This window comes from Equus caballus, chromosome 13 (assembly GCF_041296265.1).
Source record: "Equus caballus isolate H_3958 breed thoroughbred chromosome 13, TB-T2T, whole genome shotgun sequence".
Lineage (NCBI taxonomy): Eukaryota > Metazoa > Chordata > Mammalia > Perissodactyla > Equidae > Equus > Equus caballus.
The window spans coordinates 12077921-12100112 of NC_091696.1; the positions used below are offsets into that span (position 1 = coordinate 12077921).

At 50.9% G+C, this 22192-nt stretch overlaps 1 protein-coding gene across 2 annotated transcripts in view; it reads left to right on the forward strand.

Moving 5' to 3' along the window:
• Positions 1-504: 504 nt before the first annotated feature.
• The window catches only part of HIP1 (huntingtin interacting protein 1), a 148857-nt gene continuing 127169 nt past the window's right edge, over positions 505-22192 (forward strand). Inside the window, exon 1 of one of the 2 annotated variants that reach the window (XM_001504484.6) lies at positions 505-708. In XM_001504484.6, coding sequence (XP_001504534.3) covers positions 589-708 — 120 coding nt within the window. In that variant the 5' untranslated portion in view covers positions 505-588. The remainder of the gene's footprint in view (positions 709-22192) is intronic. The other variant, XM_070231707.1, reaches the window with a different exon arrangement.

Here is a 22192-nt window from a genome sequence, read left to right on the forward strand (position 1 = left end):
CAGACGCGGGCCCTGCCTGCGGGCGCCGGGCCTGGGCGCAGCGCTTCCCGGGGCTCCGACCGCCGAGCCGGTCCACCCTGCGCTCTCTCATCCCCGGCACGAAAACTGTAAACAGGCTATTCGCAGGCAGGCCCGGGCTCCCTGCGGGAGGCGCGCCGCCCGGGCCAGCGTGACCCCCGCCCACCACGCCGGGACGGCGCAGCGCCCCCAGCAGCCCCAGAGCGCGGCGCGCGGGGAGGGGGCGGACGCGGGCGGGGGCGCGGAGAGCGGCGCGCCGGGCGGCGGGGGCAGGTCAGGGCAGCCCCAGGCCCCGCCCCCGGTGATGGACGGGCCTCCGGGCCGGTCACGGCGCGCCTCGCGGTCCCCAGGGCCCAGCCGGGCGGGGCGCGCCGAGGGGCTCCGGCGGGGCGGGGGCGGGCGGGGAAGCCTCTGGGCGGGGCGGGGCCTCCGGAGAGTAGCAGCGCTCGCAGCCAATGGGAGGCGGGGGCCGTCCCGTTAGCGCCGGATCCCAGCGGGTGGGGCGGGGCGGGCTGCGCCGTGGGGATCCCGGGGCGGCCGAGGGCCCCTGAGTCGGCTCTGCGCGGCGACATGGACCGGATGGCCAGCTCCATGAAGCAGGTGCCCAACCCCCTGCCCAAGGTGCTGAGCCGGCGCGGGGTGGGCACGGGGATGGAAGCGGCCGAGCGGGAGAGCTTCGAGCGAACTCAGGTGAGGACCGGGGTACCCCGGGATATGCACGGCTGGGGCACCAGGAGAGATGCAGTCTCCCGGAGGGGCTTTGAAGGGAATAAGGGTCTTGCAGGCCCAGGGGAGGACGGGGCAAGGGGGGCGGGAGGGTGCATCTGGTGCTCAGGTCGAGGCGATCCTGGGAAGGTCGGGGACCCGGGCATCCCAGCTGGCCTGGGGAAAAGGGCAGGGCGGCTCCGAGGAGCTGGCGTGATCAGGGCGGCGCGACCGAGGGTGGCTGGTCCCGGCGGGACTGGGCAGGGGTCACGGGAGAGGTGAGAGGGAAAGACACCGAAAAGGGGCCGAATGGAAGGGAAAGCGCACTGGGGGGCCAGTCGGAGACGCAAGTGTGGCGGCGGAGAGTGGGGCGCTGGGTTGGGGATGTGAAGGATGGGGAGCCCCTTCCTCCCCTCGCGATCGCTTCTCGGTTGCACTGACATTCCCCCCACGCCGAGCACCCCCCTTCCTGGTGCCTCTTGCTTGGCTCACACCACCCCAGCCGTCGGCCTCCCCGGGCCGGGCCGAAGGGGTCTGAGCGGTGAGAAGGAATGTAGGAAATGCGAAGTGTGGCCGAGCCTGGAAAGTGACTGGGGGCTGGAGGAGGGGGCCGGCCCGGGGCAGGAATGGAGGCGCTTGGCCGGACAGCCAGCCGCTGGTCAGGATGAGCTGCCCAGGGGTGCCCAGAGCCCCAGCTTGGGGTTTTGGTTCCATCCCCCAAGATATGCCTGACAGCTAATAGGCAGACTGCCCTATTTGTCCGGCCAGGGCTGGGGGCCAAAATTCCTCAGTGTCATCAACAAACAGCCACAATCCATTTTTACCTCCGAGTTTTCGTGCCTGGTGTATCGATTTGACTGAATAAAGCTGACACGTTTCTGGTGTGCATCAGCTCGTTCGTGTGCAAAATCCGTTTGAAAGGGCACAGCACTTGTTTTAATCCCAGTGCCAGAGTCCGCCGGGCAGATTCGTTCTGTCCTCTGGCTCGGAGTGGAAGCTTTGGAGACCCAGCTGGGCCGCCACTGCCAGAGGCCGGTTCCCCTGCTGCGTTCTGCTTCTCCCCGAAATGCGGGACAGCGTGAGGGAAGAGTTTTGGGGTTTTGGATAGAAAAGATTATAACGACCTGTCGGAGTGTTCTATATATGGAATCTTGCAAAGATTAAAGCTTTTCACCCCTGGGGACTTCATCCTCTTCTCTTTCCAGACGCCTCTGGCCGGCCTGTCCTGTCGCAGGTGTGTCTGGGTGATGTAAATTTGGGAGTGTCCCCTCCCTGGGTCATCCTACCCCAGGCAGGATGGGAGAGATGGCCGTTGGCGTCCAGCTGAGTGTGAGGCTTGTTCTCTGGCTTTGTGGCCTGGACCACTGAAAAGGAAGCTTTCCTTCTGCCCGTCTGCCACGGGTGTTACTGCCTCGCCTGGCTGCCTGGTCACACGAGGCTTCTTGTTCCAGGAAATGGTGTGAATGTTTTTCTTTTTCTTAATGGAAAAGAAAAATAAATAGGTGTTGCTTTGTGATAACTTATTTCTTCTAGAGTCTCAAATGAGCAAAAACTGGAGCAATAGAGAAATATGCATAAGACTGACCCATTATAGTGATGGAAATTAGGTTTGTGACAGTCTCCATCCATGTCTGCACGTCCCCTCGCTATTCAGGGACAGCCCGCAAGGAGAGTCTGGGTCAGTGTCTCCCGGTGTTTTACATTCAGTGAGACGCTGGTAATGGGCCGCGTTTGATCTAGTGGTCTGGGGTGGGGGGAGAGAGGGGGTCGACTTGATCAGGAAAAGAGAGTCTTCTGTTGTTGAAACTGTTAGGGGATAGGAGAGTGAAGAAAAACAAAAGAGAACAATCCTAAAACTTAGCTTTAGTCAACCTGCAGAATTTTTTTCATGACTGTCTATGAAATGTATTAGAAGGTATAAAAATAAGTTAGAAAAAAATTTTAATGAGTTAAGAGACCATGAGAATCAGTAGAATGATAATTGTAACTAATTATTGGGTTTGCAACTGTTCTAATTACTTTCTTCATTACCTTCTTTAATCTCCATGAGGACCAATGAGGTGGGTATCAGTCACATCTTACCTAGAGGAAATTGAGGCACAGAGAGGTCAAGTAACTCGCTCAAGGTCACACAGCTGGAAGCGGTCCCAGCCTTTAACCACTGCCTTGTGTTGCCTCTGAGTACTGGGCACAGGAGGGGCATTGGTTGAAGAGGTTGGTGAGTTGTACAGGTGGACATATGGATAGGCTGTGTGGCCTCGGGCAAGTTGTCTAACCTTTCTAAGCCTCGGTTTCCTTACTGTAAAATAAAGATAGTACTTACCTGGCAGGTTTATTTTGGGGATTAAATTAAACAATAGGCACGGAGGCATTTTGTACAGTGATTGATCGTTGCTATAATCTGACTGGGGAGCGAGACCCAAGAAAGCACGAGTGTAGTATTCGTGCAGGCTGTGATGAACTCTTCAGTCAGGGGACAGACGTGTCCCTAGGGAATGGGATAATTGCCAAGAGCCGTGCAGAAAGTGCAGGCCATGGGGTGGCACAAGGTTGGGAGCCCTCACCCAGGGCTGACCCCTGCCTTTCGGCAGGAGTTAGCACTTGCTGAGGGAGCTGGGGGCTGGGGCATCGCAGGGATCCGGAATGGCGTAAGGAAAGGTGGGAGGCCAGCATGGAGGGGACTCCCTGGCCGAGGCGGAGGCAGGGGCAGAGCTGGCCACCCCACCCCTGGCCTCCTCGCACGTGCTACCTTGTCTGGTCACCATTTCTCTGTGTCGCTCTCATTAACGACGAGCTTCTTGAGGGCAGGACTGTGTCTTGTTCTTGCCTGTGTCCCCGGACGCCTGAGGCTTGTGTTACTGGTGAACTGGCTGTAGTCGAGGGGAGAAAATGACTGGTTGGTTCCATCAGGCGGGCCCTGGCCTGGGTGGGTCACTCGGCTCCAGGGCACATCTGTAATTACTTGACGTGTTTCCCTCTTGGCCCCACGTTCCCTCCTGGTCCAGCCTGGCCTCCTACAGTCCCAGCCAGGAGCCCTGCCCATGCCCGTCAAGGACTCTCATTTCTCTGCCTGCCTTCTGGTCAGGCCAGTATCCCGGCTGCCTGTGCCCTCAGACCAGCTAGTCCCCTCACTCCTGCCAGCCTCCTCCAGGCAGCTTTCCGTCCTTAACAATCCTGGCATCATCGTCACACTTCACACGGCCACTGTCCCAGCCAGAGTGGGGACCCCTGACCCGCCTGCCGCAACCCCATCTCCAACCAGACCCCTGGTGTGTCCCCCACCCAGCCCATCACCGGCAACCTCCAGCCTCTAGGGAGATGAAAAGTAGTTCTTGCCGTCAAAAGAGCTGCTGTCCTAATGACACCTTGCCTGGAGCACTTTACAGTTCATAAAGCCTGTTTGGGCTGCACGGGGGTGGGTAAGGTCACCCTCAGTTTGTGGATAAGAGCTGGTCACTTGCCCAGCCACCGGGTGGCGAGTGGAAGGGTCAGGATTCAAACCCGGGACTCCAGGTTCCAGATCTTGGCTCCTCCCACGCACCACTCACGATCGCCAAGAGGCGATTCTGGAATGAACCAGGACAGCTGCCACTCGCAAACAAAATACGCTGTCTGTATTTCCTGAGCCGGAAGATGGTTTTCTCTATGGTTTGTTTATTTTTTCAGCACTCGTTTAGTGAGCACAGACGGTGGAGGGGACGCAGAGATGAGTAAGATAGAGACCAGCCCCAGAGGAGCTCGTGAGTCAGCAGGGAGGTGGACCGGCCACTGCGGGGCTCCCCTCCAGGGAGGACAGAGGACCTGCGGCTCCCGCATCGCTGGAGCCGTTAGCGGTACGGACCTGCTGACTCAGAGCCTGCGTTTCAGCCAGACCCCGCTGGTCCTGTGCTCACCGAGGCTTAAGCAGCTCTGCTCTGTGGCAGGTGAATGCTAGGATCAGAGGAGAGGATGGGGCTCTGGACGCACAGAAGGATCCTCAGAGAGCCACATTCTCTTCGGGTGGAGCCCACCACAGAGTACAGCATCCTAACAAATCATGTGCTGGGAAGAGCCAGGAGACTTGGGTTCTAGAGAGGAGGAGATAGAAGCAAATATTTATCGAGAGCCTCCTGGGTACTAGGAACATGTTAAGTGATTTATATCCATTATCCTATTTAATACCTCAGGCTCAGAGAGGCCAAGTGACTTGTCCAAGCTCACACAGCGAGTCAACAGAGAAGTCAAGGCTTCAAAATCAGGTGGTCAAGTCCTCTTCTCCATGTTTAAGTCAGGGGCTGTTTCTACCGTCTTGCTCAGGATCTTCATCAGATGCTCAGCCTTCACCTCACCAGCTGAAAAATTTTAGGGTTGCACCAGAGGGATCCATGTTTCTCCACCCTGGCTGCACAGGAATGGCTTCTGACGTAGAAGGTGCTGTACCCCTAGTTGGTATTGAGAATGTAGAAAGGACACTGAGAGCTTTCTTTGGGTCCATGGATTTGTACCCTTCTGGTCTCCTCCCACCAATACCGATGAGAATAGCCAACATTCACCGCACTTACTCTGTATAAGTGGTAAAGACCTTACACAAGCCACCGCTCTCAATTCCTACAGCAAACTTACAAATTATACTCCCTGTTTTGTAGATGAGGAAATTGAGGCTAAGTAGCTCAAAGTTAATAAGTAACTCAAAGTTCTCAAGTAAATAAGTGTCAGCACTGGGAGCCAAACCTTTACACGATCGCCATCCCCGTGTCGCTGCCTGGCCCCTCCAGCTCTCTTCTTCCTTCCTCCCCCTAGTGGTTGGGGTCCCCAGGCGCTATCTTCACCCCACTTCGCTTTTGCCTCCTGTCCGCTTCCTCTGCCCTCACCTCCATCCGATGGTTTCTGTTCTCACCACCAGGACGCCAGCTCCCCACATCTGCCTCCTGACTTCTCGGTCTGTGTGACCACTTCCCATTGGACATCTGCCCCTGGATAAACCACACATGCCCCAAACCCCACATGGGCCCCCCAGCCTCTGAATGGCCGTGTTTGGTGCTCACTGGTCCCCATCATCTCCCTGGCATCACCTCCCTGCGTCCTCCCGCCCTCCGTAACCTCACAGCCACGTTCTGTTCTGTGATGTTTCTCTTCCTTACTTCTCCCCGTTCCTGCCCTCGCTGCCTCTTGCCTGCATCGTTGTAATCCCATCGTCCCTGCCCCGCAAATAGCCTGGTGCCAGATGGATTGTCTCTAAAGCCCAATGCTGCTTCTGGAACTCCCTTTTTTCAGGAACCTGTGCTGGCTCCCTAGAGGCCCTGTATGATGTGACACCACCAGGGTCCTAGTCCCTGTCCTTTTCAGTCCCTAACTTACACGGCATCCCCCAACTGGACAGCCCCGCGGTCTGCTTCCTGCTAGATCATGTGTGGATTCAAGTGAGCAGAGGCCCTTAGCTCCTGCATGTCTCTCTCTGTCCTCCAAGCCCACGTCTTGGCTTCCTGTCCAGACTGTAAGCTCCTGGGGGCAGGGGCTGGGTCTCCATGCCAAGCGGGCCTCACATGCGGCAGGCGCCGGGGCCTGCCTGCCGAATGTGTGAATGTGCAGCCTCAGAGGATGTGCGGGCAGGCCTCTGCTTGCAAAATCCTTCTCTTTTGTACGTTTTGGAGATTCTCCCTCGGTCTCGTTTGATTCTTCCAATAATGAATTCTTACTAAGTGCCTGCCCCGTGTGGCAGGCCTGTGTACCAGGTACTGTGGAAGCCCCCACCCATTCCTGAGAGCTAGGCCGGGGAACCCAGTTAGGAGAGAGCCCGCGGAATCTAGAAAGAGAATTAGGGCTCAAGGTCAGTTATTTGAATTTCTGTAAAGTTCAGAACAGTGTATGAGCATTCTCAAAATGTGGTCTTGGCCTTCCCAGGGCTTCTTTCTGCTTTGGGTGGGACTTTCTGAGCTGGAGGATATTACCAGGAAGGGAGAGCAACTGTCCGTGTCACCTGGATGTGGCTGACGGCCGTGGCCTGTGTGCCTGCTGGAGTTTGCAGCAGGGCGTAAGGGCCGTTAGGATGAGTCCAGGGTAATAGGGGAGGCTCCCTGGAGAGGGGAGAACCTGCCTCTGCTACTGAATTTCTCCTTTCAAACGAGGAGGCTGGAAGAGATTTCTGAGGGTCTTTCCAGCTCTCAAATATTTTAGTTCATAAAACTCCTGTAGTAGGCTTCCTTAGCATGTAAGAAGGACCCGCATTTCTTCTGAGCTCTCAACTGCTCTCGAAAAGAGGGTCCAAGGGCCCCCCGTGTGTGGAATGAGGCCCAGATACCAGTGATGTGGGTCTCATGAAAGGCTGGCGCCACACCTTAGGGAGGGATGGGGAGTGTCCGCGTGGCCCAGGAGACCAGATTCCCAGCTCCACTTGGGCACTGAAGGGGTTCCTTGCCTGTGAGGCGCTGATGAGGACCGCTTTACACTCTCCATCCATTGGCCCGCTTATTCCACTACCTCAGGACAGCGCAGAGGAGACCCGGGTGGGGCGCAGGGCCCAGCCTGGTGCGGTGGTACGTTGGGCCGGCGGCCAGTGCCTCTCCTGCATCCAGGAAGGTTGATGGCCTGGAGAGATGCCCACCTAGGAGAGGGAACTTGTTAGCCCCACCTCCTGGCAGGGTGGGGGCTGCTTCCTGTTTTCCTGCCTGGGCAGGCAGGGAGGAGCCCTGTTCCCAGCTGTGGGCAGTGCAGTCTGACACCGTGGGGAGAGGCATGGGGATCTAAGGTGTCCTCTGGCTCAGACAGTGGAAGAGAGTGCAGGGATTTTCTTGGCTCTGAAAGGTCGCTGCTGCCGCCTCTGCTGTTAGTGCTGTAAGACAGCTCAGGAAGCTGCTCTGGACCATTCAGGAAGCCGGTGCGGCTGAGTTTTTCTGATTTAACAATAGCTAACACTGTTTGCAGTTTATAAAGCACCTTTACACATAACCTCTGTTAAGCCACAGAACAATTGTGCAATAGATGATTATGGTCAGTTTTCAAGTGTGGACACTGAGGCTCAGAGAACTTAAGTGACTTGCCTAAGAGCCTTCAGGAGGTGGCAGAGTCAAGGCTTGAACCTGGGGGTCTGATCACAAAATGTGTGTGTTCCTTTCAAAGCTGTGACTCCTTCAAAGCTTATCTCTCTTCAAAGCTGAAGCCTGGTGTGGGACTGGTAACTTAGAAAAGGTACAGAGATTTTTGTTTCTAAGTCTTTTTCCATTGACTTATTTGGACATTTGAAATTCCTCCCAGAAAATGATTTTTGTGACATGAATAACCACCAAAGGGCCTGTATCCAGAATATGTAAAAAACTTAAATGTAAAAGAAATAAAAGGACAACCTAACAGAAAAATAGGCAGGAGGAATGTCACAAAAGAGGATAAACAAATGGCCAATACACATTTGAAAAGGGTGCAACTTCATTAGTAGTCAGGGAAATGCAAATTAAAAGGACAATGAGATACCACTATATGCGGATTAGGATGGCTGAAATAAAAGTGGAAAAAAAAAAAAAGCTGACAGTGCCAAGTGTTGGCAAGGGTGTGAAGCAATGAAAATGCTCATGCACTGCTGATGGGGCTGCACACTGTGCAACCACATTGGAAAACAGTCTGGTATTATCCTACGATTGAAGATCTGTGTACTCAATAACCTAGCCATTCCACTGCTAGCTACACCCAACAGAAATCCTACACAGGCACCAGAAGATATTTAAAAGAATATTCATAATCATATTTTGTATAATCCCAGACTGGAAATAATCCAAAAGCCCATTGACAATAGCTGGATAAATAAATTGTGATATAGTCTCTCGTTGGAATACTGTACAAGGAAAAGGGATAAACTATAGTTATGGTCACAGCATGGGTGAATCTTATAGACGTAATGTGGAGGGAAAAAAAGGCAGACCCAAGAGGACACCTTCTGTAAGCTTCCATTTATCTTAAGTCCAAAAAACAGGCAAAGCAAAACTAGGGTTTAGGGGTGCTTACTTAGATGGTAAAACTGTAAAGAAAAAAGAGTGATTACCGTAAAAATCTAGATGAAGATTATCCTGGGTTCAGGGGCGTTAGTGATTGTGAGGGTGTGCAAGGGGAATTTCGGAAGTCCTGCCATCCGTCTGTTTATTGGCCTGGGTGGTAGTTCATGAGAATTCATTAAGCTGTACATTTCGGTTTTGTGTTATTTTCTGCATTTATATTATATTTCAAAACAAAAAAAGGTTGAAAAAACCTCTTCCCAGGAAGTAGGAGACAGGGTCTGGAGGAGGCTGAGAACCTGCCACTGACACAGCCACCCTTTGAGAGCTCTTCCAGACACAGCCGCCCTGGCCGATGCTGGCCGAGACCTGACGAATGAATCGTGCGTACACCAGCGGCGTATTCCGAGCACTGCTCTAACATGCAGCCATGAAGGTGACACCTCTCCTTCCCCACACCTACTGTGTTGCCCTGGGTTCCATTCATTTGCGTCTTGTGTCTCCCTTCCTGGGAGGCAGCCGGGCCCTCCGTCCCTCATTCATCTTTTAGCGAGCTCCCCAGTGTCTAGCAGAGGGCTTCACACCAGCTAAGGCTCAGGATGTCTGTTAAATACAAAATAGATTAGGTGGTGAAAGTTTTCCTAGGAGAGAATGGGAGAAGAAAGTGTGTCTCCAGGCTCAAAAGGAGCACATTCGAATAAAACCTGAGACCCAGGTGGTAGACTTCTGGAACACATAACCTCAGGCTGGGCTCCTGTTCTAAAGATTTAGATCAAGTCATGTAGGATGAGCCACTGGGAGAGTCTGGGAGCTTGGAGCATGGCACGTGGAAACATGGCAGAAACACTGACCTTCTAACACTTGATCTTTGGGATTCTATCTGGTGTGGTCCCTGGGGCCAGCCCACAGTGACAGTTCTCAGGTCAGGCGGTCGCTGTGTGTTACTATGTCTTACTCATCTGCCCTGTGCCCTCTCTCCCATATTGGACTGAAAGCAAATGCCTTCTTGTTTGGTTTTCCTTGGCATGTCTTGACTGGTGCTGTATTCTTCCCTCCATTTTTCATAATCCTTCCGAAAGAGACACATGGGCATGAGCTGTGTGGTTTCTTCTCTGAGCAAGATCCAGGGCAACTTCCGTGGGAGTAACAGGTCAGCCTGGGGCTCCACCTCTCAAGGCTTGGCACATGGTAGGCATTCAAAAAATCTGTCTTGAGTCCCTTATTCTTCTTTGTAACCTCGGTTTCCTAGTGCAGTGTCTGGCCCTGAGTGACTCTTGATAAGGGCTTCTGGAATGAAGGTAAGATATTTGAATAAAGGACTGAATGAGCATCAGCCAGTTTTGGTCCCAGTTCTGAACTGTGAACCCCAATGAGCAAAGCCTGAATCTGGGTCCACGTGAGCACGATTGGAACCAGCAGGAGGCCCCTGAAGAGACCAGCTCTCTGACATCACTGTGGGTGGTTCTTGGGAATTCCTGTGGAATGTCAACTCCTTGTCTCATGCTTGGAAGTGGCTTGAGATCTCCCGCTTCCTTTGAGATCCTTATGCCAGGATGGGACCTCCCTGTACAGTCTGGGCCCATTGCTGCTGATCAGAAACCCCTGACACCTAAACCTGAGCTCTGTCTCCTGCCACGAACTTGCTCATTCTCCTTACTTCTTGGTTTTGGAGAATCTCAGTTTATAGGCCATCCCTGGCCATTCAAGCTGACATTTTCCCAGTCATCTCTGACGCCCCTCTATTCTGCACCCCTGCAGCCAGTCACAGAGTCCTACTGTTTCCCTCCTTGATGGCTCTCCATTTTGCTCCCACTTCTCCACCCACTGCGTCTGCCTTAGTTCAGGCCTTCATCTCAAGCCTGAACTCTTTCTTGCATGGCCCAATTGGCCTTCCTGCCCCCCCCGTCCCTACCCTCGTGAGACCTACCTTCTCCTTGGCTGTCAGAGTTCTGTTTTCAAAGCCACATGTGTGTGCATCACTCCATGTTTTGAAAACCTCTCTTATGCATTATTCTGAGCTGAGACCAAGCTCAGTGGCATGGCATGAGCCAACTTTGCCAGCCTTCGTGTCCTGCCCCTCCCCTGCACCCCAGCGCACCAAGCCCCTTAGTGCTCTCCCGGAACAGCCCCCTGCTTCACGCCTCTCTGTTTTTCCAGGTGGCATCATTTTTTTTCTGCCAAGACTGCCTCTCCTGCTTTATCCACCTGCCCAACTTGTCTTCATCCGTTCAGTCCCACCTCCGATGGCCCCTCCTCTGGGAAGTTTCCCCGCACGCTTCCAGGCAGATTTATTTGGTGGTAGTCCTGTGTGCTTCTGTGTCGTTAATGTGTTTATCTGGGTGTCTGTGCCCTAGTGGACTCTGAGCTTCCCAGTGGCTTAGCCTTCTTTGTGGGCCTCTCCAGCCCCAGCACAGTGCTCGACACCCAGTAGGACCTCAGTACATGTTTGTTGAGGGAACTAAAGATGCATATTAAGGACCTGATTGCATGTGGTTGTTGCTATAACAGAAAATGGAATAGGCCCAGTTCCCACTTGGAGGCAGGTGCCCGACACTGAGCTGAAGGTATTTGATCTGTATCACGTTAGACTGAAACAGAAGTTTTGGCAACGCTGGTAGGATAAAGGTGAGTGTGTTTTAGGAGTGGAGAAATCAGTGGGAGGGACGTATTTATGGAGAGCAGCTTCCATGTCCAGTCATGGGACACCTGGAGCCACGGACTGGGAGCCAGTATTCCTGATTGATGCACCCAGGGCGGCTGCTGGGTGTTCCTTGTGCGGCTCAGAAGTGTGAAATGGGATGTGGAAGGGAGAACAGTGCACCCCCACCACCCCCACCCCGTCAATGTATCCACTTGTGCATATGTTACATTACATGGTCAAGGGGACTTTGCACATGTCATTAAGGACCTTAAGACTAGGGAGCGCAGCCTGGGTTCTCCCGGTGGACCCAATCTAATGGCACAGGCCCTTCCAAACAGGGAACCACTGTGGCTGCAGGTGGTGGAAAGATGCGGCAGAGATTCCAAGTGTGAGGAGGATTCAACATGCCGTTGCTGGCTTTGAGATGTGGGGTCCACGTGCAGGGTCCCAAGGGAGGCCTCTGGCTGGCAGCCAGCAAGGATACAGGGACCTCAGGTCTTTGACTACAAGGAATCTCATTGTGCCATCAGCCGGAATGAGCTTGGACGTGAATTTTTCCCAGAGCCTCCAGTAAGGACTGCAGCCCTGCTGACACCTTGATTTTAGCCGGGTGAGACCCTGTTGGCCTTCTGACCTACAGACCTGTGAGCTGATAAATGGGCGTTGTTTTAAGCTGCTAAATTTGTGGTCATTTATTGCGGCAGCGATAAAGCCTGGTACAGGATGATAACAGGTAACTCCTGCCCCAGGGCAAGAAGGCCTAATGGAGCCCACGCCTCGCTGCGCAGACAGGCCGCCCTTTTAAATCTAGAGGGACCCTGGTTATTTCATCCGTGCTTATTGTGGCCATAGATGAAACATCGGATTTCCACGCTTGGCACTTACTCACAGAAGTTTTATCCTGGAAAAACAATTCAGCAGCCTGTTCAAAACATTCTTTCCTGCTGGGCCATGGAGTTCTTTGGTGCAATTCCAAGTTCGAGGATCACAGATATAATTTACTTAACCTTAAAAAGATGTGTTTTTGATCGAGTGTTGTGCTGTCTATTAAAAAAGGCAGGTGGGAAATCCCAGTGTTGCTATAGGATCATGGCGGTGTCTCTGCTAGAAAGAGAGCTGACTTAAAGTCAGGAAGCAGAGGTGGGAATGAGCGGATGGCCCCCTCAGGGTGGGCCTGCTGGGTCCTGATGCTTACTCAGGCCCACGATGGTGGTCTGGAACGTCCCGGGATTCCTAGGCTTTGCTGCACAGCAGCCTGGAGCTCCCGGGGCGCTGGATGAAGAATCGGGAAACGCTGCTTCTCCTGGCTGTGGTTGTCTCTGCCCTGCCCTGGCCCCGCCTTTCCCGAGGTCTTCAGTCAGGGTCTGTGAGATGAGGGGGATTGCATGCGATCTCCCCAAAGGCTTAGGGAATTGGTGATTCCGTAGAAGCGCGTTTGCTAACGTGGCAGCCCTGCCAGAGTTGCCTGCCTTTTAATAACACCTGGAGCTTATTACTCCAGCTTTGCCCTCCTCCTTCTCAGCTTTGACGCTGAGTTATATTTGACTTTCGCTCTCTCTGAGACCCTTCCTTTTGGATGACCCTGGCTGTGCTTAGTTTTAATGGATAACTTCTGCATTAGTCAAATGGGCCTATGCCCCCCTAAAGAACTGGCTTCCCAAAGTCACTCACTTAGAAAACTTACCTAGTGAGAAGCCTTTGCAATTGGTCACTTCTACCCATGCCCCATCTGCTGCCTTCTGCTTAGGACTGCCGGGTACATCTGCACACGTTGAGCACTGCACAACTTTGGGAGTGTTTTCTGATCCTGGCCTTCCCAGTATTAGCCAGTTAGGCCTAGGTTGTAGCATATAACAAAAATAATTTTCCAGAAAAAACTTTTGACTCTCTGACTTTTGACACTGAGTCAAAGGCCACGTGGAGGGTCTGAATAGGCTGCCATTGCTGTAAACTTGTGGCCCAAACTACTAAATCTATTTGACTTAGAGAATGTTAGAGCTGGAAGGGATAGGAGAGCTTCTTGAGTAAGTGACTGCAAGCTGACAGCCACCGACGTTTCTTTGAATTTTAAAAATAAACCTGAAACCTGTAGCCAAGGCATAAACACTTTGATTTTCCACAGTCTCCACCACCCCCTGTTGTCTTCCAGGCTGCTTCATGCGTTGACCTTACCTCCTTGGTTCCTGTCATTATCTGAGGTGTGGCTCTGATTCAGTCCAGTTTCCTAGAGGAAAGTGAGGATTAGGAAAAAAATAAATAACTTACCCAGGGACATACTGCAAGTCAGTGCCCAAATTTGAGGCAGGTCCAGCCTGGTGTCTGGTCCAGGTTGTGCCCCAAGACTCTGCAGAGGTGATGAGCGTGGACTTTAGAGCTGGACAGTTCACCCAGCGTGGGTCCCACGCAGGCTGCTTTACAGCGATGCTGGCAGGCATAGGTGAATCTCAATTGATAAAGTAGAGATCCGTTGGAAGAGCATCTACAGTAATAAAAATACCTACATCATAGGGCTGTTGAAAGGATTAAATGACAAAATGCATGAAAAAATGCTCCACACATTGCCTTACATGGAGTGAGTGCTCAGAATATCAGCTCTTAGTATTCTCTTACTAGGACTTAGTAACTCGTAAGTTTTGGGGGCTAGTGTACTATTTGGCACAGAGCAGGCACGTCGCTTTTGAGTAAGTAAATGAATGGGTCCTGGTCTCCTGGTGTCACTGCTCCCTGCTGGGCCTGAATGAAGGATCATCTGGACGAGGACACACACTGGGAAGTCCCCGGGTTCCGGTGCCCTGTTCCAGAGGGTGGTGTGCAGAACCACAGGAAGAATTAGCGGGAGATCTCAGGAGGTGCTTTCCTGGACTGTGACCTGCGCGCGGGGGCCTGCCTGTGGATGCTGGCACCTGTCTCACGGGTGGCCCTGGGGATCCAGAGACACTCAGCAAGACATAGTATTCAGATGAATGGCCCCTGACATGATTCACAGAGGCAGGCACATCACCTGTGTGCTTTTCTTGCCAAAAGTACATAACCTCACTCTGATTGTGAGGAAAACATCAGACAAACCCAAACTCAGGGACGTTCTACAAAATAACCACCCAGTATTCTTCAAAGATGTCAATGTCAGAGAAGACCAGGAAAGACTAAAGAGCTGTCACAGACTGGCGCAGGCTAGGGAGGCACGACTGTTAATGCAAGGTGGGATCCTGGCCCAGCAAGCAGACAGTGGTAGACAAACTGGAGAAATCCAAATTAATTCTGTAGTGTCGTTAATGGCACTGCACCAAGGTTAATTTCTCAGTTCTGACAATTTTTCTGTGGTTATGTAAGATGTTAGTTAATATAAGCTGGGCAAAGCGTGTACGGGAACTCTGTACTATTTTTGCAATTCTTCTGAAAGTCTAAAATTATCTCAAACTAAAATGTTAAAAATAAAAAGAATGCACGTTTCTTGGCAAACTCTTGGGTTAGTAAATGTGCATTCCCTCACTCCCTTGGGTCATCCTGGGGACACTGGGGACGCGCACACACAGAGGAACGGGACAGGGCTTTCTGAGAAGGGACAGTGTGAATAGTGCGGGCTGCATCAGAGGAGGGAGGAGGCTGGTGCCCACCCAGGGGGAGCTGCTCCGTGTGCCCAGGTCTCGGAGGCGGAAGTGGAGTGGGACATTGGTGGCAGTCTGGCAGGCGCCCGTCAGCCTCACCTGCTGCAGTGGGCCTGGGACTCGTGGGCAGGCGCTTTGCAGTGGGGCAATCTTTGGTCCAGCTCCAGCTTGTTACTTATTATCTTGTGGGGATTTTGGGAAAGTTGCTCATCTCTAACACGGGATAATGTACGGACGTCTGGGCTCACTGGGTGGGTGGAAGGAGAGGGTCCAGAGCAGTGGCCAGTGCTGGTGGTGTTTCCCCTCCCCCTCACGCCTGCCCGAATGGCCCCAGTCCCGCCACCCTGCAGGTTCCCTGTAGCACTCACTTTGTGCCCCTCCATGGGCCCTTTCTAGGGATGGCCTAAGTCCCATGGTTTATGTGCCTTGGTTGCTCCAGGACCTAGAGCTCCAGTAGACCACAGGGCTTTGCACGGGCTTTAGATTTCTGGTGCAGGTGGAGTGAGTGGGTGAGTGAGTAAATGAGTGAGTGAGCAGATGAATGAGTGGGTGAGTGAATGAAGGAGTGAGCAGGTGAGTGAGTGAATAAGTGAGCAGGTGAGTGAGTGAGGAGGTGAGTGAATGAGTGAGTGGGTGACTGAGTGGGTGAGTGAAAGAGTGGGTGAGCGAGGAAGTGAGTGAGCGAGTGAGTGAATGAGTGAGTGAGCGAATGAATGAGTGAGTGAATGAGTGAGCCAGTGAGTGAATGAGTGAGTGGATGAGTGGGTGAGTGAGTGAGCGAATGAATGGGTGAGCGAATGAGTGGGTGGGTGAGTGAGTGAATGGGTGGGTGAGCGAATGAGGGAGTGGGTGAATGAATAAATGAGTGAGTGGTAAACAGATGCCCTCCTGCCTCTCTGAGTGAGGGCTGTGTGCCACATATGGTTATTGGCCCAGGTGGTTGCCCATGTCACCCTGTTCTCCATGATGACTTTGGAAGTGTTCAGACCAAACACACCCTTTATTATGATCTTTCTCCCCTATCTTGGGTGCCAGTCACCTACCCAGAAAAAGCAGTTTAACTGCTTTTCTTACACAAGCTTTAAAGTTGTTCGTCAGTGCTTGAGAATTCTCTGGGCCTCTCTCCTTGCTGAGAACTTTTTGCCACAGGAAATCAGGCTCATTTTAAGGGCCAGATAGTCACTAAATATAGCCTCCCAGCACAGATATTTAAAGAGCTGTGTTGATGATGTTATGTCTGAACAGAGAAGAAAATAACTTTTTTTTTCTGGAAAGAAGAGTGAAGTTACACCAGATTTTCTGTGGGCCCACAGGGAGCAGCACGATGGTGTGGTGTCAGTGTCTTAATTATGGAATCACCAGATGTTTTTCACCAGCTTGGGCCTTGGGGTTTAGATTTCTGTTGCCAGGCAGTCATTTCTTGATCATTCCTTCTCAGCTCTATTTAAAAATGCCTCCTGCCCTGGAGAGTGACCTCAGACGAGTGTGCCCTGCCTGCCAAGCCCAGGAGAGCGGTGCTCAGGGAAGTACCCATAAGATCTGCTCTGCTCCAGCCCCAGGACCAGCAGGGGGCAGGTGGTGGGGGAGCCCACCTCGCATCATTCTCTTCTGAGTGCTGGTTGACGAGCAGCAGGTGACCAAGGTGAAAGAAAGAGTGGAATGGGGCCCTGGGCTCTTTACCACTGAAAATCGAGCAGCTGATGCAGAGGCCAGGAAACAGTTCATGCCTTAGAGAGAGGTCCGGACTGAAATTCTGCTCGTGCTGGTCACGATGGCGTGCACGGGGGTGGGCTTTCATAGGGGTGGGTGGCTTTTGTGGGGGCCGATGGCTTCCCACCTACTCTCTCCTCTGGCCTCCACCTTGGGCTCATTGAATGGTCAGGATAATGTCAATATAAGACTTTGGGCTGTTGCCGTTTTTGTTTCTCAAATGTTCCTTCTAGAATATAAATAGGACTCTGCTGGGAGTTCTTCTGAACTTTCTTTGGGGCTGAACTTCTATCTCTTTGGGAGAGAAACTTTGTAGCTCTTTCTGTAAGAAGCTCTGTGCTGTGAACTATCTTAGTCTTTGTGTGTCTGAAGATGTCTACATTTCACCATCTTTTTTTTTTCTCTGTTATAACCAAGATTTTATTAGTGCTTGTTTGGTGGTCAGTACACAAACGTTGTGAATTCGTGCTCATATTAAAAATTCTATGCAATGTAGCTGCAATCCATCGCTGAAGAATTACTTAACCCCCATTCCAGCTTAAAATTTGGAGACAATTTATCCACAAGTAGAGGACACCAGAGCTCAGAATCTTCAAATGTTGCTAACTCTTACGCGTTTTGTGAGGAATGTCCTGATGACACAGGATGTGTTATCTTACGCATTATATCCATGACGCGTTAACAGGTTTTGGGAAATTCTGGACCTTCCTTTGCAGGATATTGCCACAGATAGTGTGCAATTCTGATAAGGAAACGAAAGACTGTATGGAAGACACAGAGACAACAATAGTAGGGAAAAGCATGACTGTGAAAGATGGGCCATTTAAAGTGACTGTGTCATTTGGACTCTGTGTATTTTAGAGGATTTTTTATTATGCTCCTCACAATCCATGGAATGTTAAGTTTACATCCAACAAAACTTCCCTTAATCCAAGATTCCTCTAATTTCTGTTTTTATTGAAATTAACTGCACATGATTTTACCTCTTAAAAAGGCGTTTGTACTTATTTAAAGATGTATTAAAGCATAGGATAGGGTAGAATTCCATGCTTCTTAAAAATATGTTTCTGGGACTCTAGAAAACATGCATTTCCAAACAGATGAAACTGCTTAGAATTGTGGGAGAAAGGGTGTGAAAGAATCCCTGCTCAGACTGGTCTGAGACTGCCTCATGTTCCACTGCCCCGGGGCCTGAAATATGCTCGTTTTTAGGTTCTGTTTCTGCTGTTAAGTGTTCTTGAATCTCTGCTTGCTGGTCCTCCTCTGCCCCTTTTCTTTTGCTTTTCCTCTTTTGTTGAGACTCTTTTGGTCAGAAGATTTATCCTTTCCTATTGCCTTTTTTGCCTAAGATTCCATTTTTTCCGTGGCCAGATTAGATGCCTATTTACTGATCTTTTAGCGGTTTCTCCTTAGTGCCTATCCAGCAGAATTGACTTTCCTTCTTGTCGTCTTGCTGCAAGCAGTGCCTGTGGACACAGTGGGGCAGGGGCGGGGCCAGGTGCCCATGGGTACCATGTGAGACCCTTCCCAAAGCCAGCATCCTGGGCACTCCCCTTCTGCTACCTGAGCTGCTGGGATAAAAGGTGGAGGTGGAATAACAGATGGAACAGGGTTAGAATCCTGCTGCCTTCTCCCCATGCAATTCGTTCTTCTTCTTCAGCATTTTGAAGCTGTTATTCAGGCACTTGTTTGTGTAATTGTCAATCCCTTGTGGATAATCTACCTTTTCTCTTTGATAGCTTTCAAAATTCTTTTCTTTTAATGTGGTGCATTATGTGCACTGGGTGTTTTAGTGTGTTTTTCTTGGGATTTGTTTTAACCTTTACTTTAATTCTGGAAAATTCTCAGCCATTATCTCTTTGGTTCTTACCTCTGATTTTTTTTTCACTACTCTCCCCTTTGTAAATCCTCTTAACTGCATAATGGAATTTCTCATTCTGTTCTCCATTTTATTTAATTTCTTTTTCATTTTTCCTGTTTCTTTTTCCCTCATGTTTTTATTCTAGGTGATTTCCTCAGATATATCTTCCTATTCACTGATTCTCTCTTTAGTTGTGTCTAAATCTACTCTTTGATTTCTAGAATTTCTATTTGGTTCTTTTTAAAATTCACTTGCTCTTTTTCCACAATGTCTTAGTTTTGCTATATGGTTTTTATTTCTTCCATCATCTTTTTGAATATTTTAAACATTCTTATTTTAAAGTCCCTTTCGGGGTACTATTATTTACAGTCCCTGTAGTATTTCATTCTCTTTGTTGAATCTGCTCTTTGCATAGCATTTGATTTTCCTTATATCTTTTGTTGTTTTTGTCTCTGGGATCCTCTTTGGGGGAGATTGTTTTCTGTGGGGTCCTGCATGTGCCTTGTCTTATGAACATGTCCATTGGGACAGTTTTATGGTTGTCTCTGCTCGGCCCTACAGGGCTTACTGGTTCCAGGTCAAGCTTCCTTGGTTTTCCAGGACAGGGCTTCCACACTGCATGAGTAGCGGGGGACCTTCTCATACATGCAGCCCAGGCCAGAGACCCTGGCTTCTCTAGTCTCCCCACAACAGGTCTGGGGCTTGTGGCTTTGGCCAGGAGTTCAGATCTAGATCATACAGTTAGTGGCCTCTACTTTGGTCCCTCATATCGTATATCTGGTTTGTTTGTCCTGTAGCCTGTGGCTTCAGATCTCATTTGCTGCAGTAGCTTTCTCATACCTGAAGATGCTTTCAAGTTCATCTACATGTTAATGATATTTAAAAAAATTTTTTTCTAGCATGTCTGCATATCATGTGGGAGAGCTCTCATGTGTGACAGCTCAGTCTGCTCTCTGTTCCCAAGTCTTAGTCCTCTGCAAAGCAGCCAGAGAGATCTTGAAAAAATAATAAATCAGATTATTTCACTGCCTTGCTTAAAACCTTCCAGTGGCTTCTTAATCACTTGGAATAAAATCCACATTCATTAAGTTAACTATAAACTGCCCCTGATGCCTCACCAGCCTCGTCTTGCTCACTATGCTTCAGCCTCTTGGCCTTTCTGCCTCTCTTCCTCCCATCTTAGAAACTCTGTGTCTGCTGTATGTTCTCTGCCCAACTGCCACCTCTTTCAAGGGTGAGTTATGACTCCCCTAACAAGGTACACGCCCACTCTCTATCTCATCAGCTCATTGTGTTTTCTTCACAACACTTACCACTGAGTAGGATCATCTTGTCATTTCTTTGTTTTCGGGTTTCATATCTGTCTCCCTTCCCCACCGTTGCCAGCCTGGGGGTTCCAAGAGCACAGGAAGAGTCTGTCTTACTTACCATTGGTCCCCGGCCTCCCCCACAGGGCAGTGGGGCAGCATTAGCCCCGGGCTGCTTCTCTGTAGGTCAGGTCGTTCAAACCGCGGCCACTTCTCTTCAGGACTCATACCTGGAAGCTCTCAGGAAAGAGCACTGGGGGTGGAATCAAGGATCAGTGTTCCAGGTCTGGCTGCAAGGCATATTCCCTGTGTCATCTTGGGCAACTCACTTACCTTCTCCTGGGCTCCGTTTCCTCAGCTCTTAACAGAGGACAACTATACACGGTAGAGTTTTTGCAAGAAGGAAATGTGAGTGTTCTCATAGTCCTGGGAGAGGTGGCAGCCATCATTCTCATTCAGGAATAAGAGTGTTCACATCTCAGGCCCAGCCCTGTGGCCGAGTGGTTAAAGTGCCACGCATTCTGCTTCAGGGGCCCGGGTTCGCAGGTTACTCCACTCACCAGCAATGCCATGGTGGTGTCGCACATACAAAAACATGGAGGAAGGTTGGCACAGATGTTAGCTCAGGGCTAATCTTCCCCAGGCAAAAAAAGAGGAGGATTGGCAATGGATCTTAGCTCAGGGCGAATCTTCCTCAGGAAAAAAAAAAAAAAAAAGAGTATTCCTATCTCAGTGAGGGGCTACGTGGATGCTCCCTACCAGGGTCATGAAGCCCTGCGAGACGTTTTTCACCACCTGTGCTGAGCCCCTTCTTGTTGGTGTTCCTCGTATGTTGTCTTCTGTCTCTGCTGTGGCTGTATTTTGGGTGGCTATGTGGATGGCAAGCTCCGTGTCAGTCAGCCAACAAAAGTCTTTCCGAGGGCTTGCTCTGAGTGTCAGGTGTGAAAACCAGATCCTGTGCTCACAGCAGCTCTGCCGGGTCCCTCGAGGGCAGGGGTTCTGTTGTCCTCTTTGGCTTGTCCTACAGAGAGTTCTGTCAGGGTTCTGGACAAGTGGGCTGGTTGGAACGCCCGCCCAGCAGACCTGCCCTGGCAGCGTTCATCATTCAGCAGATAAGGTTTCCAGAGCGCCCGCAGCACCAGGCGCGAGCAGTCAGGGATGAGCCAGACATGGTTGCTGAGTCCAAGTTGCTCCTAGACCCGAGCAAGAACGGGTGGACTGAATTGTCACTGCAGTCCACTACCCACGGAAGCAGAGGATGCCAGACAGTGAGACGAGCCCAGGGAGGCAGGATTCACTGTCTCAAGTGGCTTATCAAAGAACGCAGGGCCACAGTGTGGCTCGCAATGATTCTAAAGCTGACAGCCACAGAGAAGAGAAGCTCTGAGGAGACTGGAGGAGCCAGGGAGCCTTCCGGGGACAGGCGGGCCTGGAGGAAGGCTTCCGAGGGCAGAGGGGGGTAGCTGAAGGCTGGGTGGGGAGCGTGTGGGTGAACAGGGACTCCTGCGAGCAGAGGCCGCAGACTGGCGTCTGAGGGCTGGATTCTTTGTGGGCTTGTTTTGCTTGGCCCACGTGGTGTTTTTCAAAAATTGGAACTTAATGTCTTTCTGTGGAGACACACTCTTTCCTTCACCACAGTCCTCGTCATTCCCCATTTCCATCCCCCACCTGCCCGGATGCATTTATGGAACCAGCCCAGGCCCCTGCTGGCCACTGAACACCCAGGAGAGTCACAGAAAAGAGAATTAATAAGCAAGTTCAGTACGAGGAATCAAAGTGCTGGGAGTGAGATACATAAAAAGCAATAGGATGTTTTCCTACGTATCAGCAGTCAGCTTGAAAGTATAATAGAAAACAGATCCTGTTCACCAAGGGAACAAGACCACAATATACCTTTGTAAGAATCTGTGAAATTTCCAGTCGTTCACTCAAACTATATTTTCTGAGCATCTGTTATGTATTTTATTTTAAATTAAAAATTTATTTAATTTTTGAATAGGTAATGCATTCACTTGGTTAAAAAAAATGAAAAGCCTGCCTCTCACTCCTGTCCCCCTACTGCCTAGTTCCTGCTGTACTCCAAGAGAGAACCATTCATCTCCTAATTTGTTTTTTTCTTTCTTGTTTCTTCTTGGTGAGGAAGATTAGCCCTGAGCTAACATCTGTGCCAGTGTTCCCCTATGTTGTATGTGGCACGCCGCCACGCATGTCTTGACGAATGGTGCATAGATCTCTGCCCAAGATCTGAACCCGTGAACCCTGGGCCACCAAAGCAGAGCGTGTGAACTTGACCGCTATGCCACTCATCTCCTAATTTCTTGTGGTGCCCATCCGAATATTTTATTTTCATATGCAAGCAAATATGAATAGATTGGGGCAGTACCCTT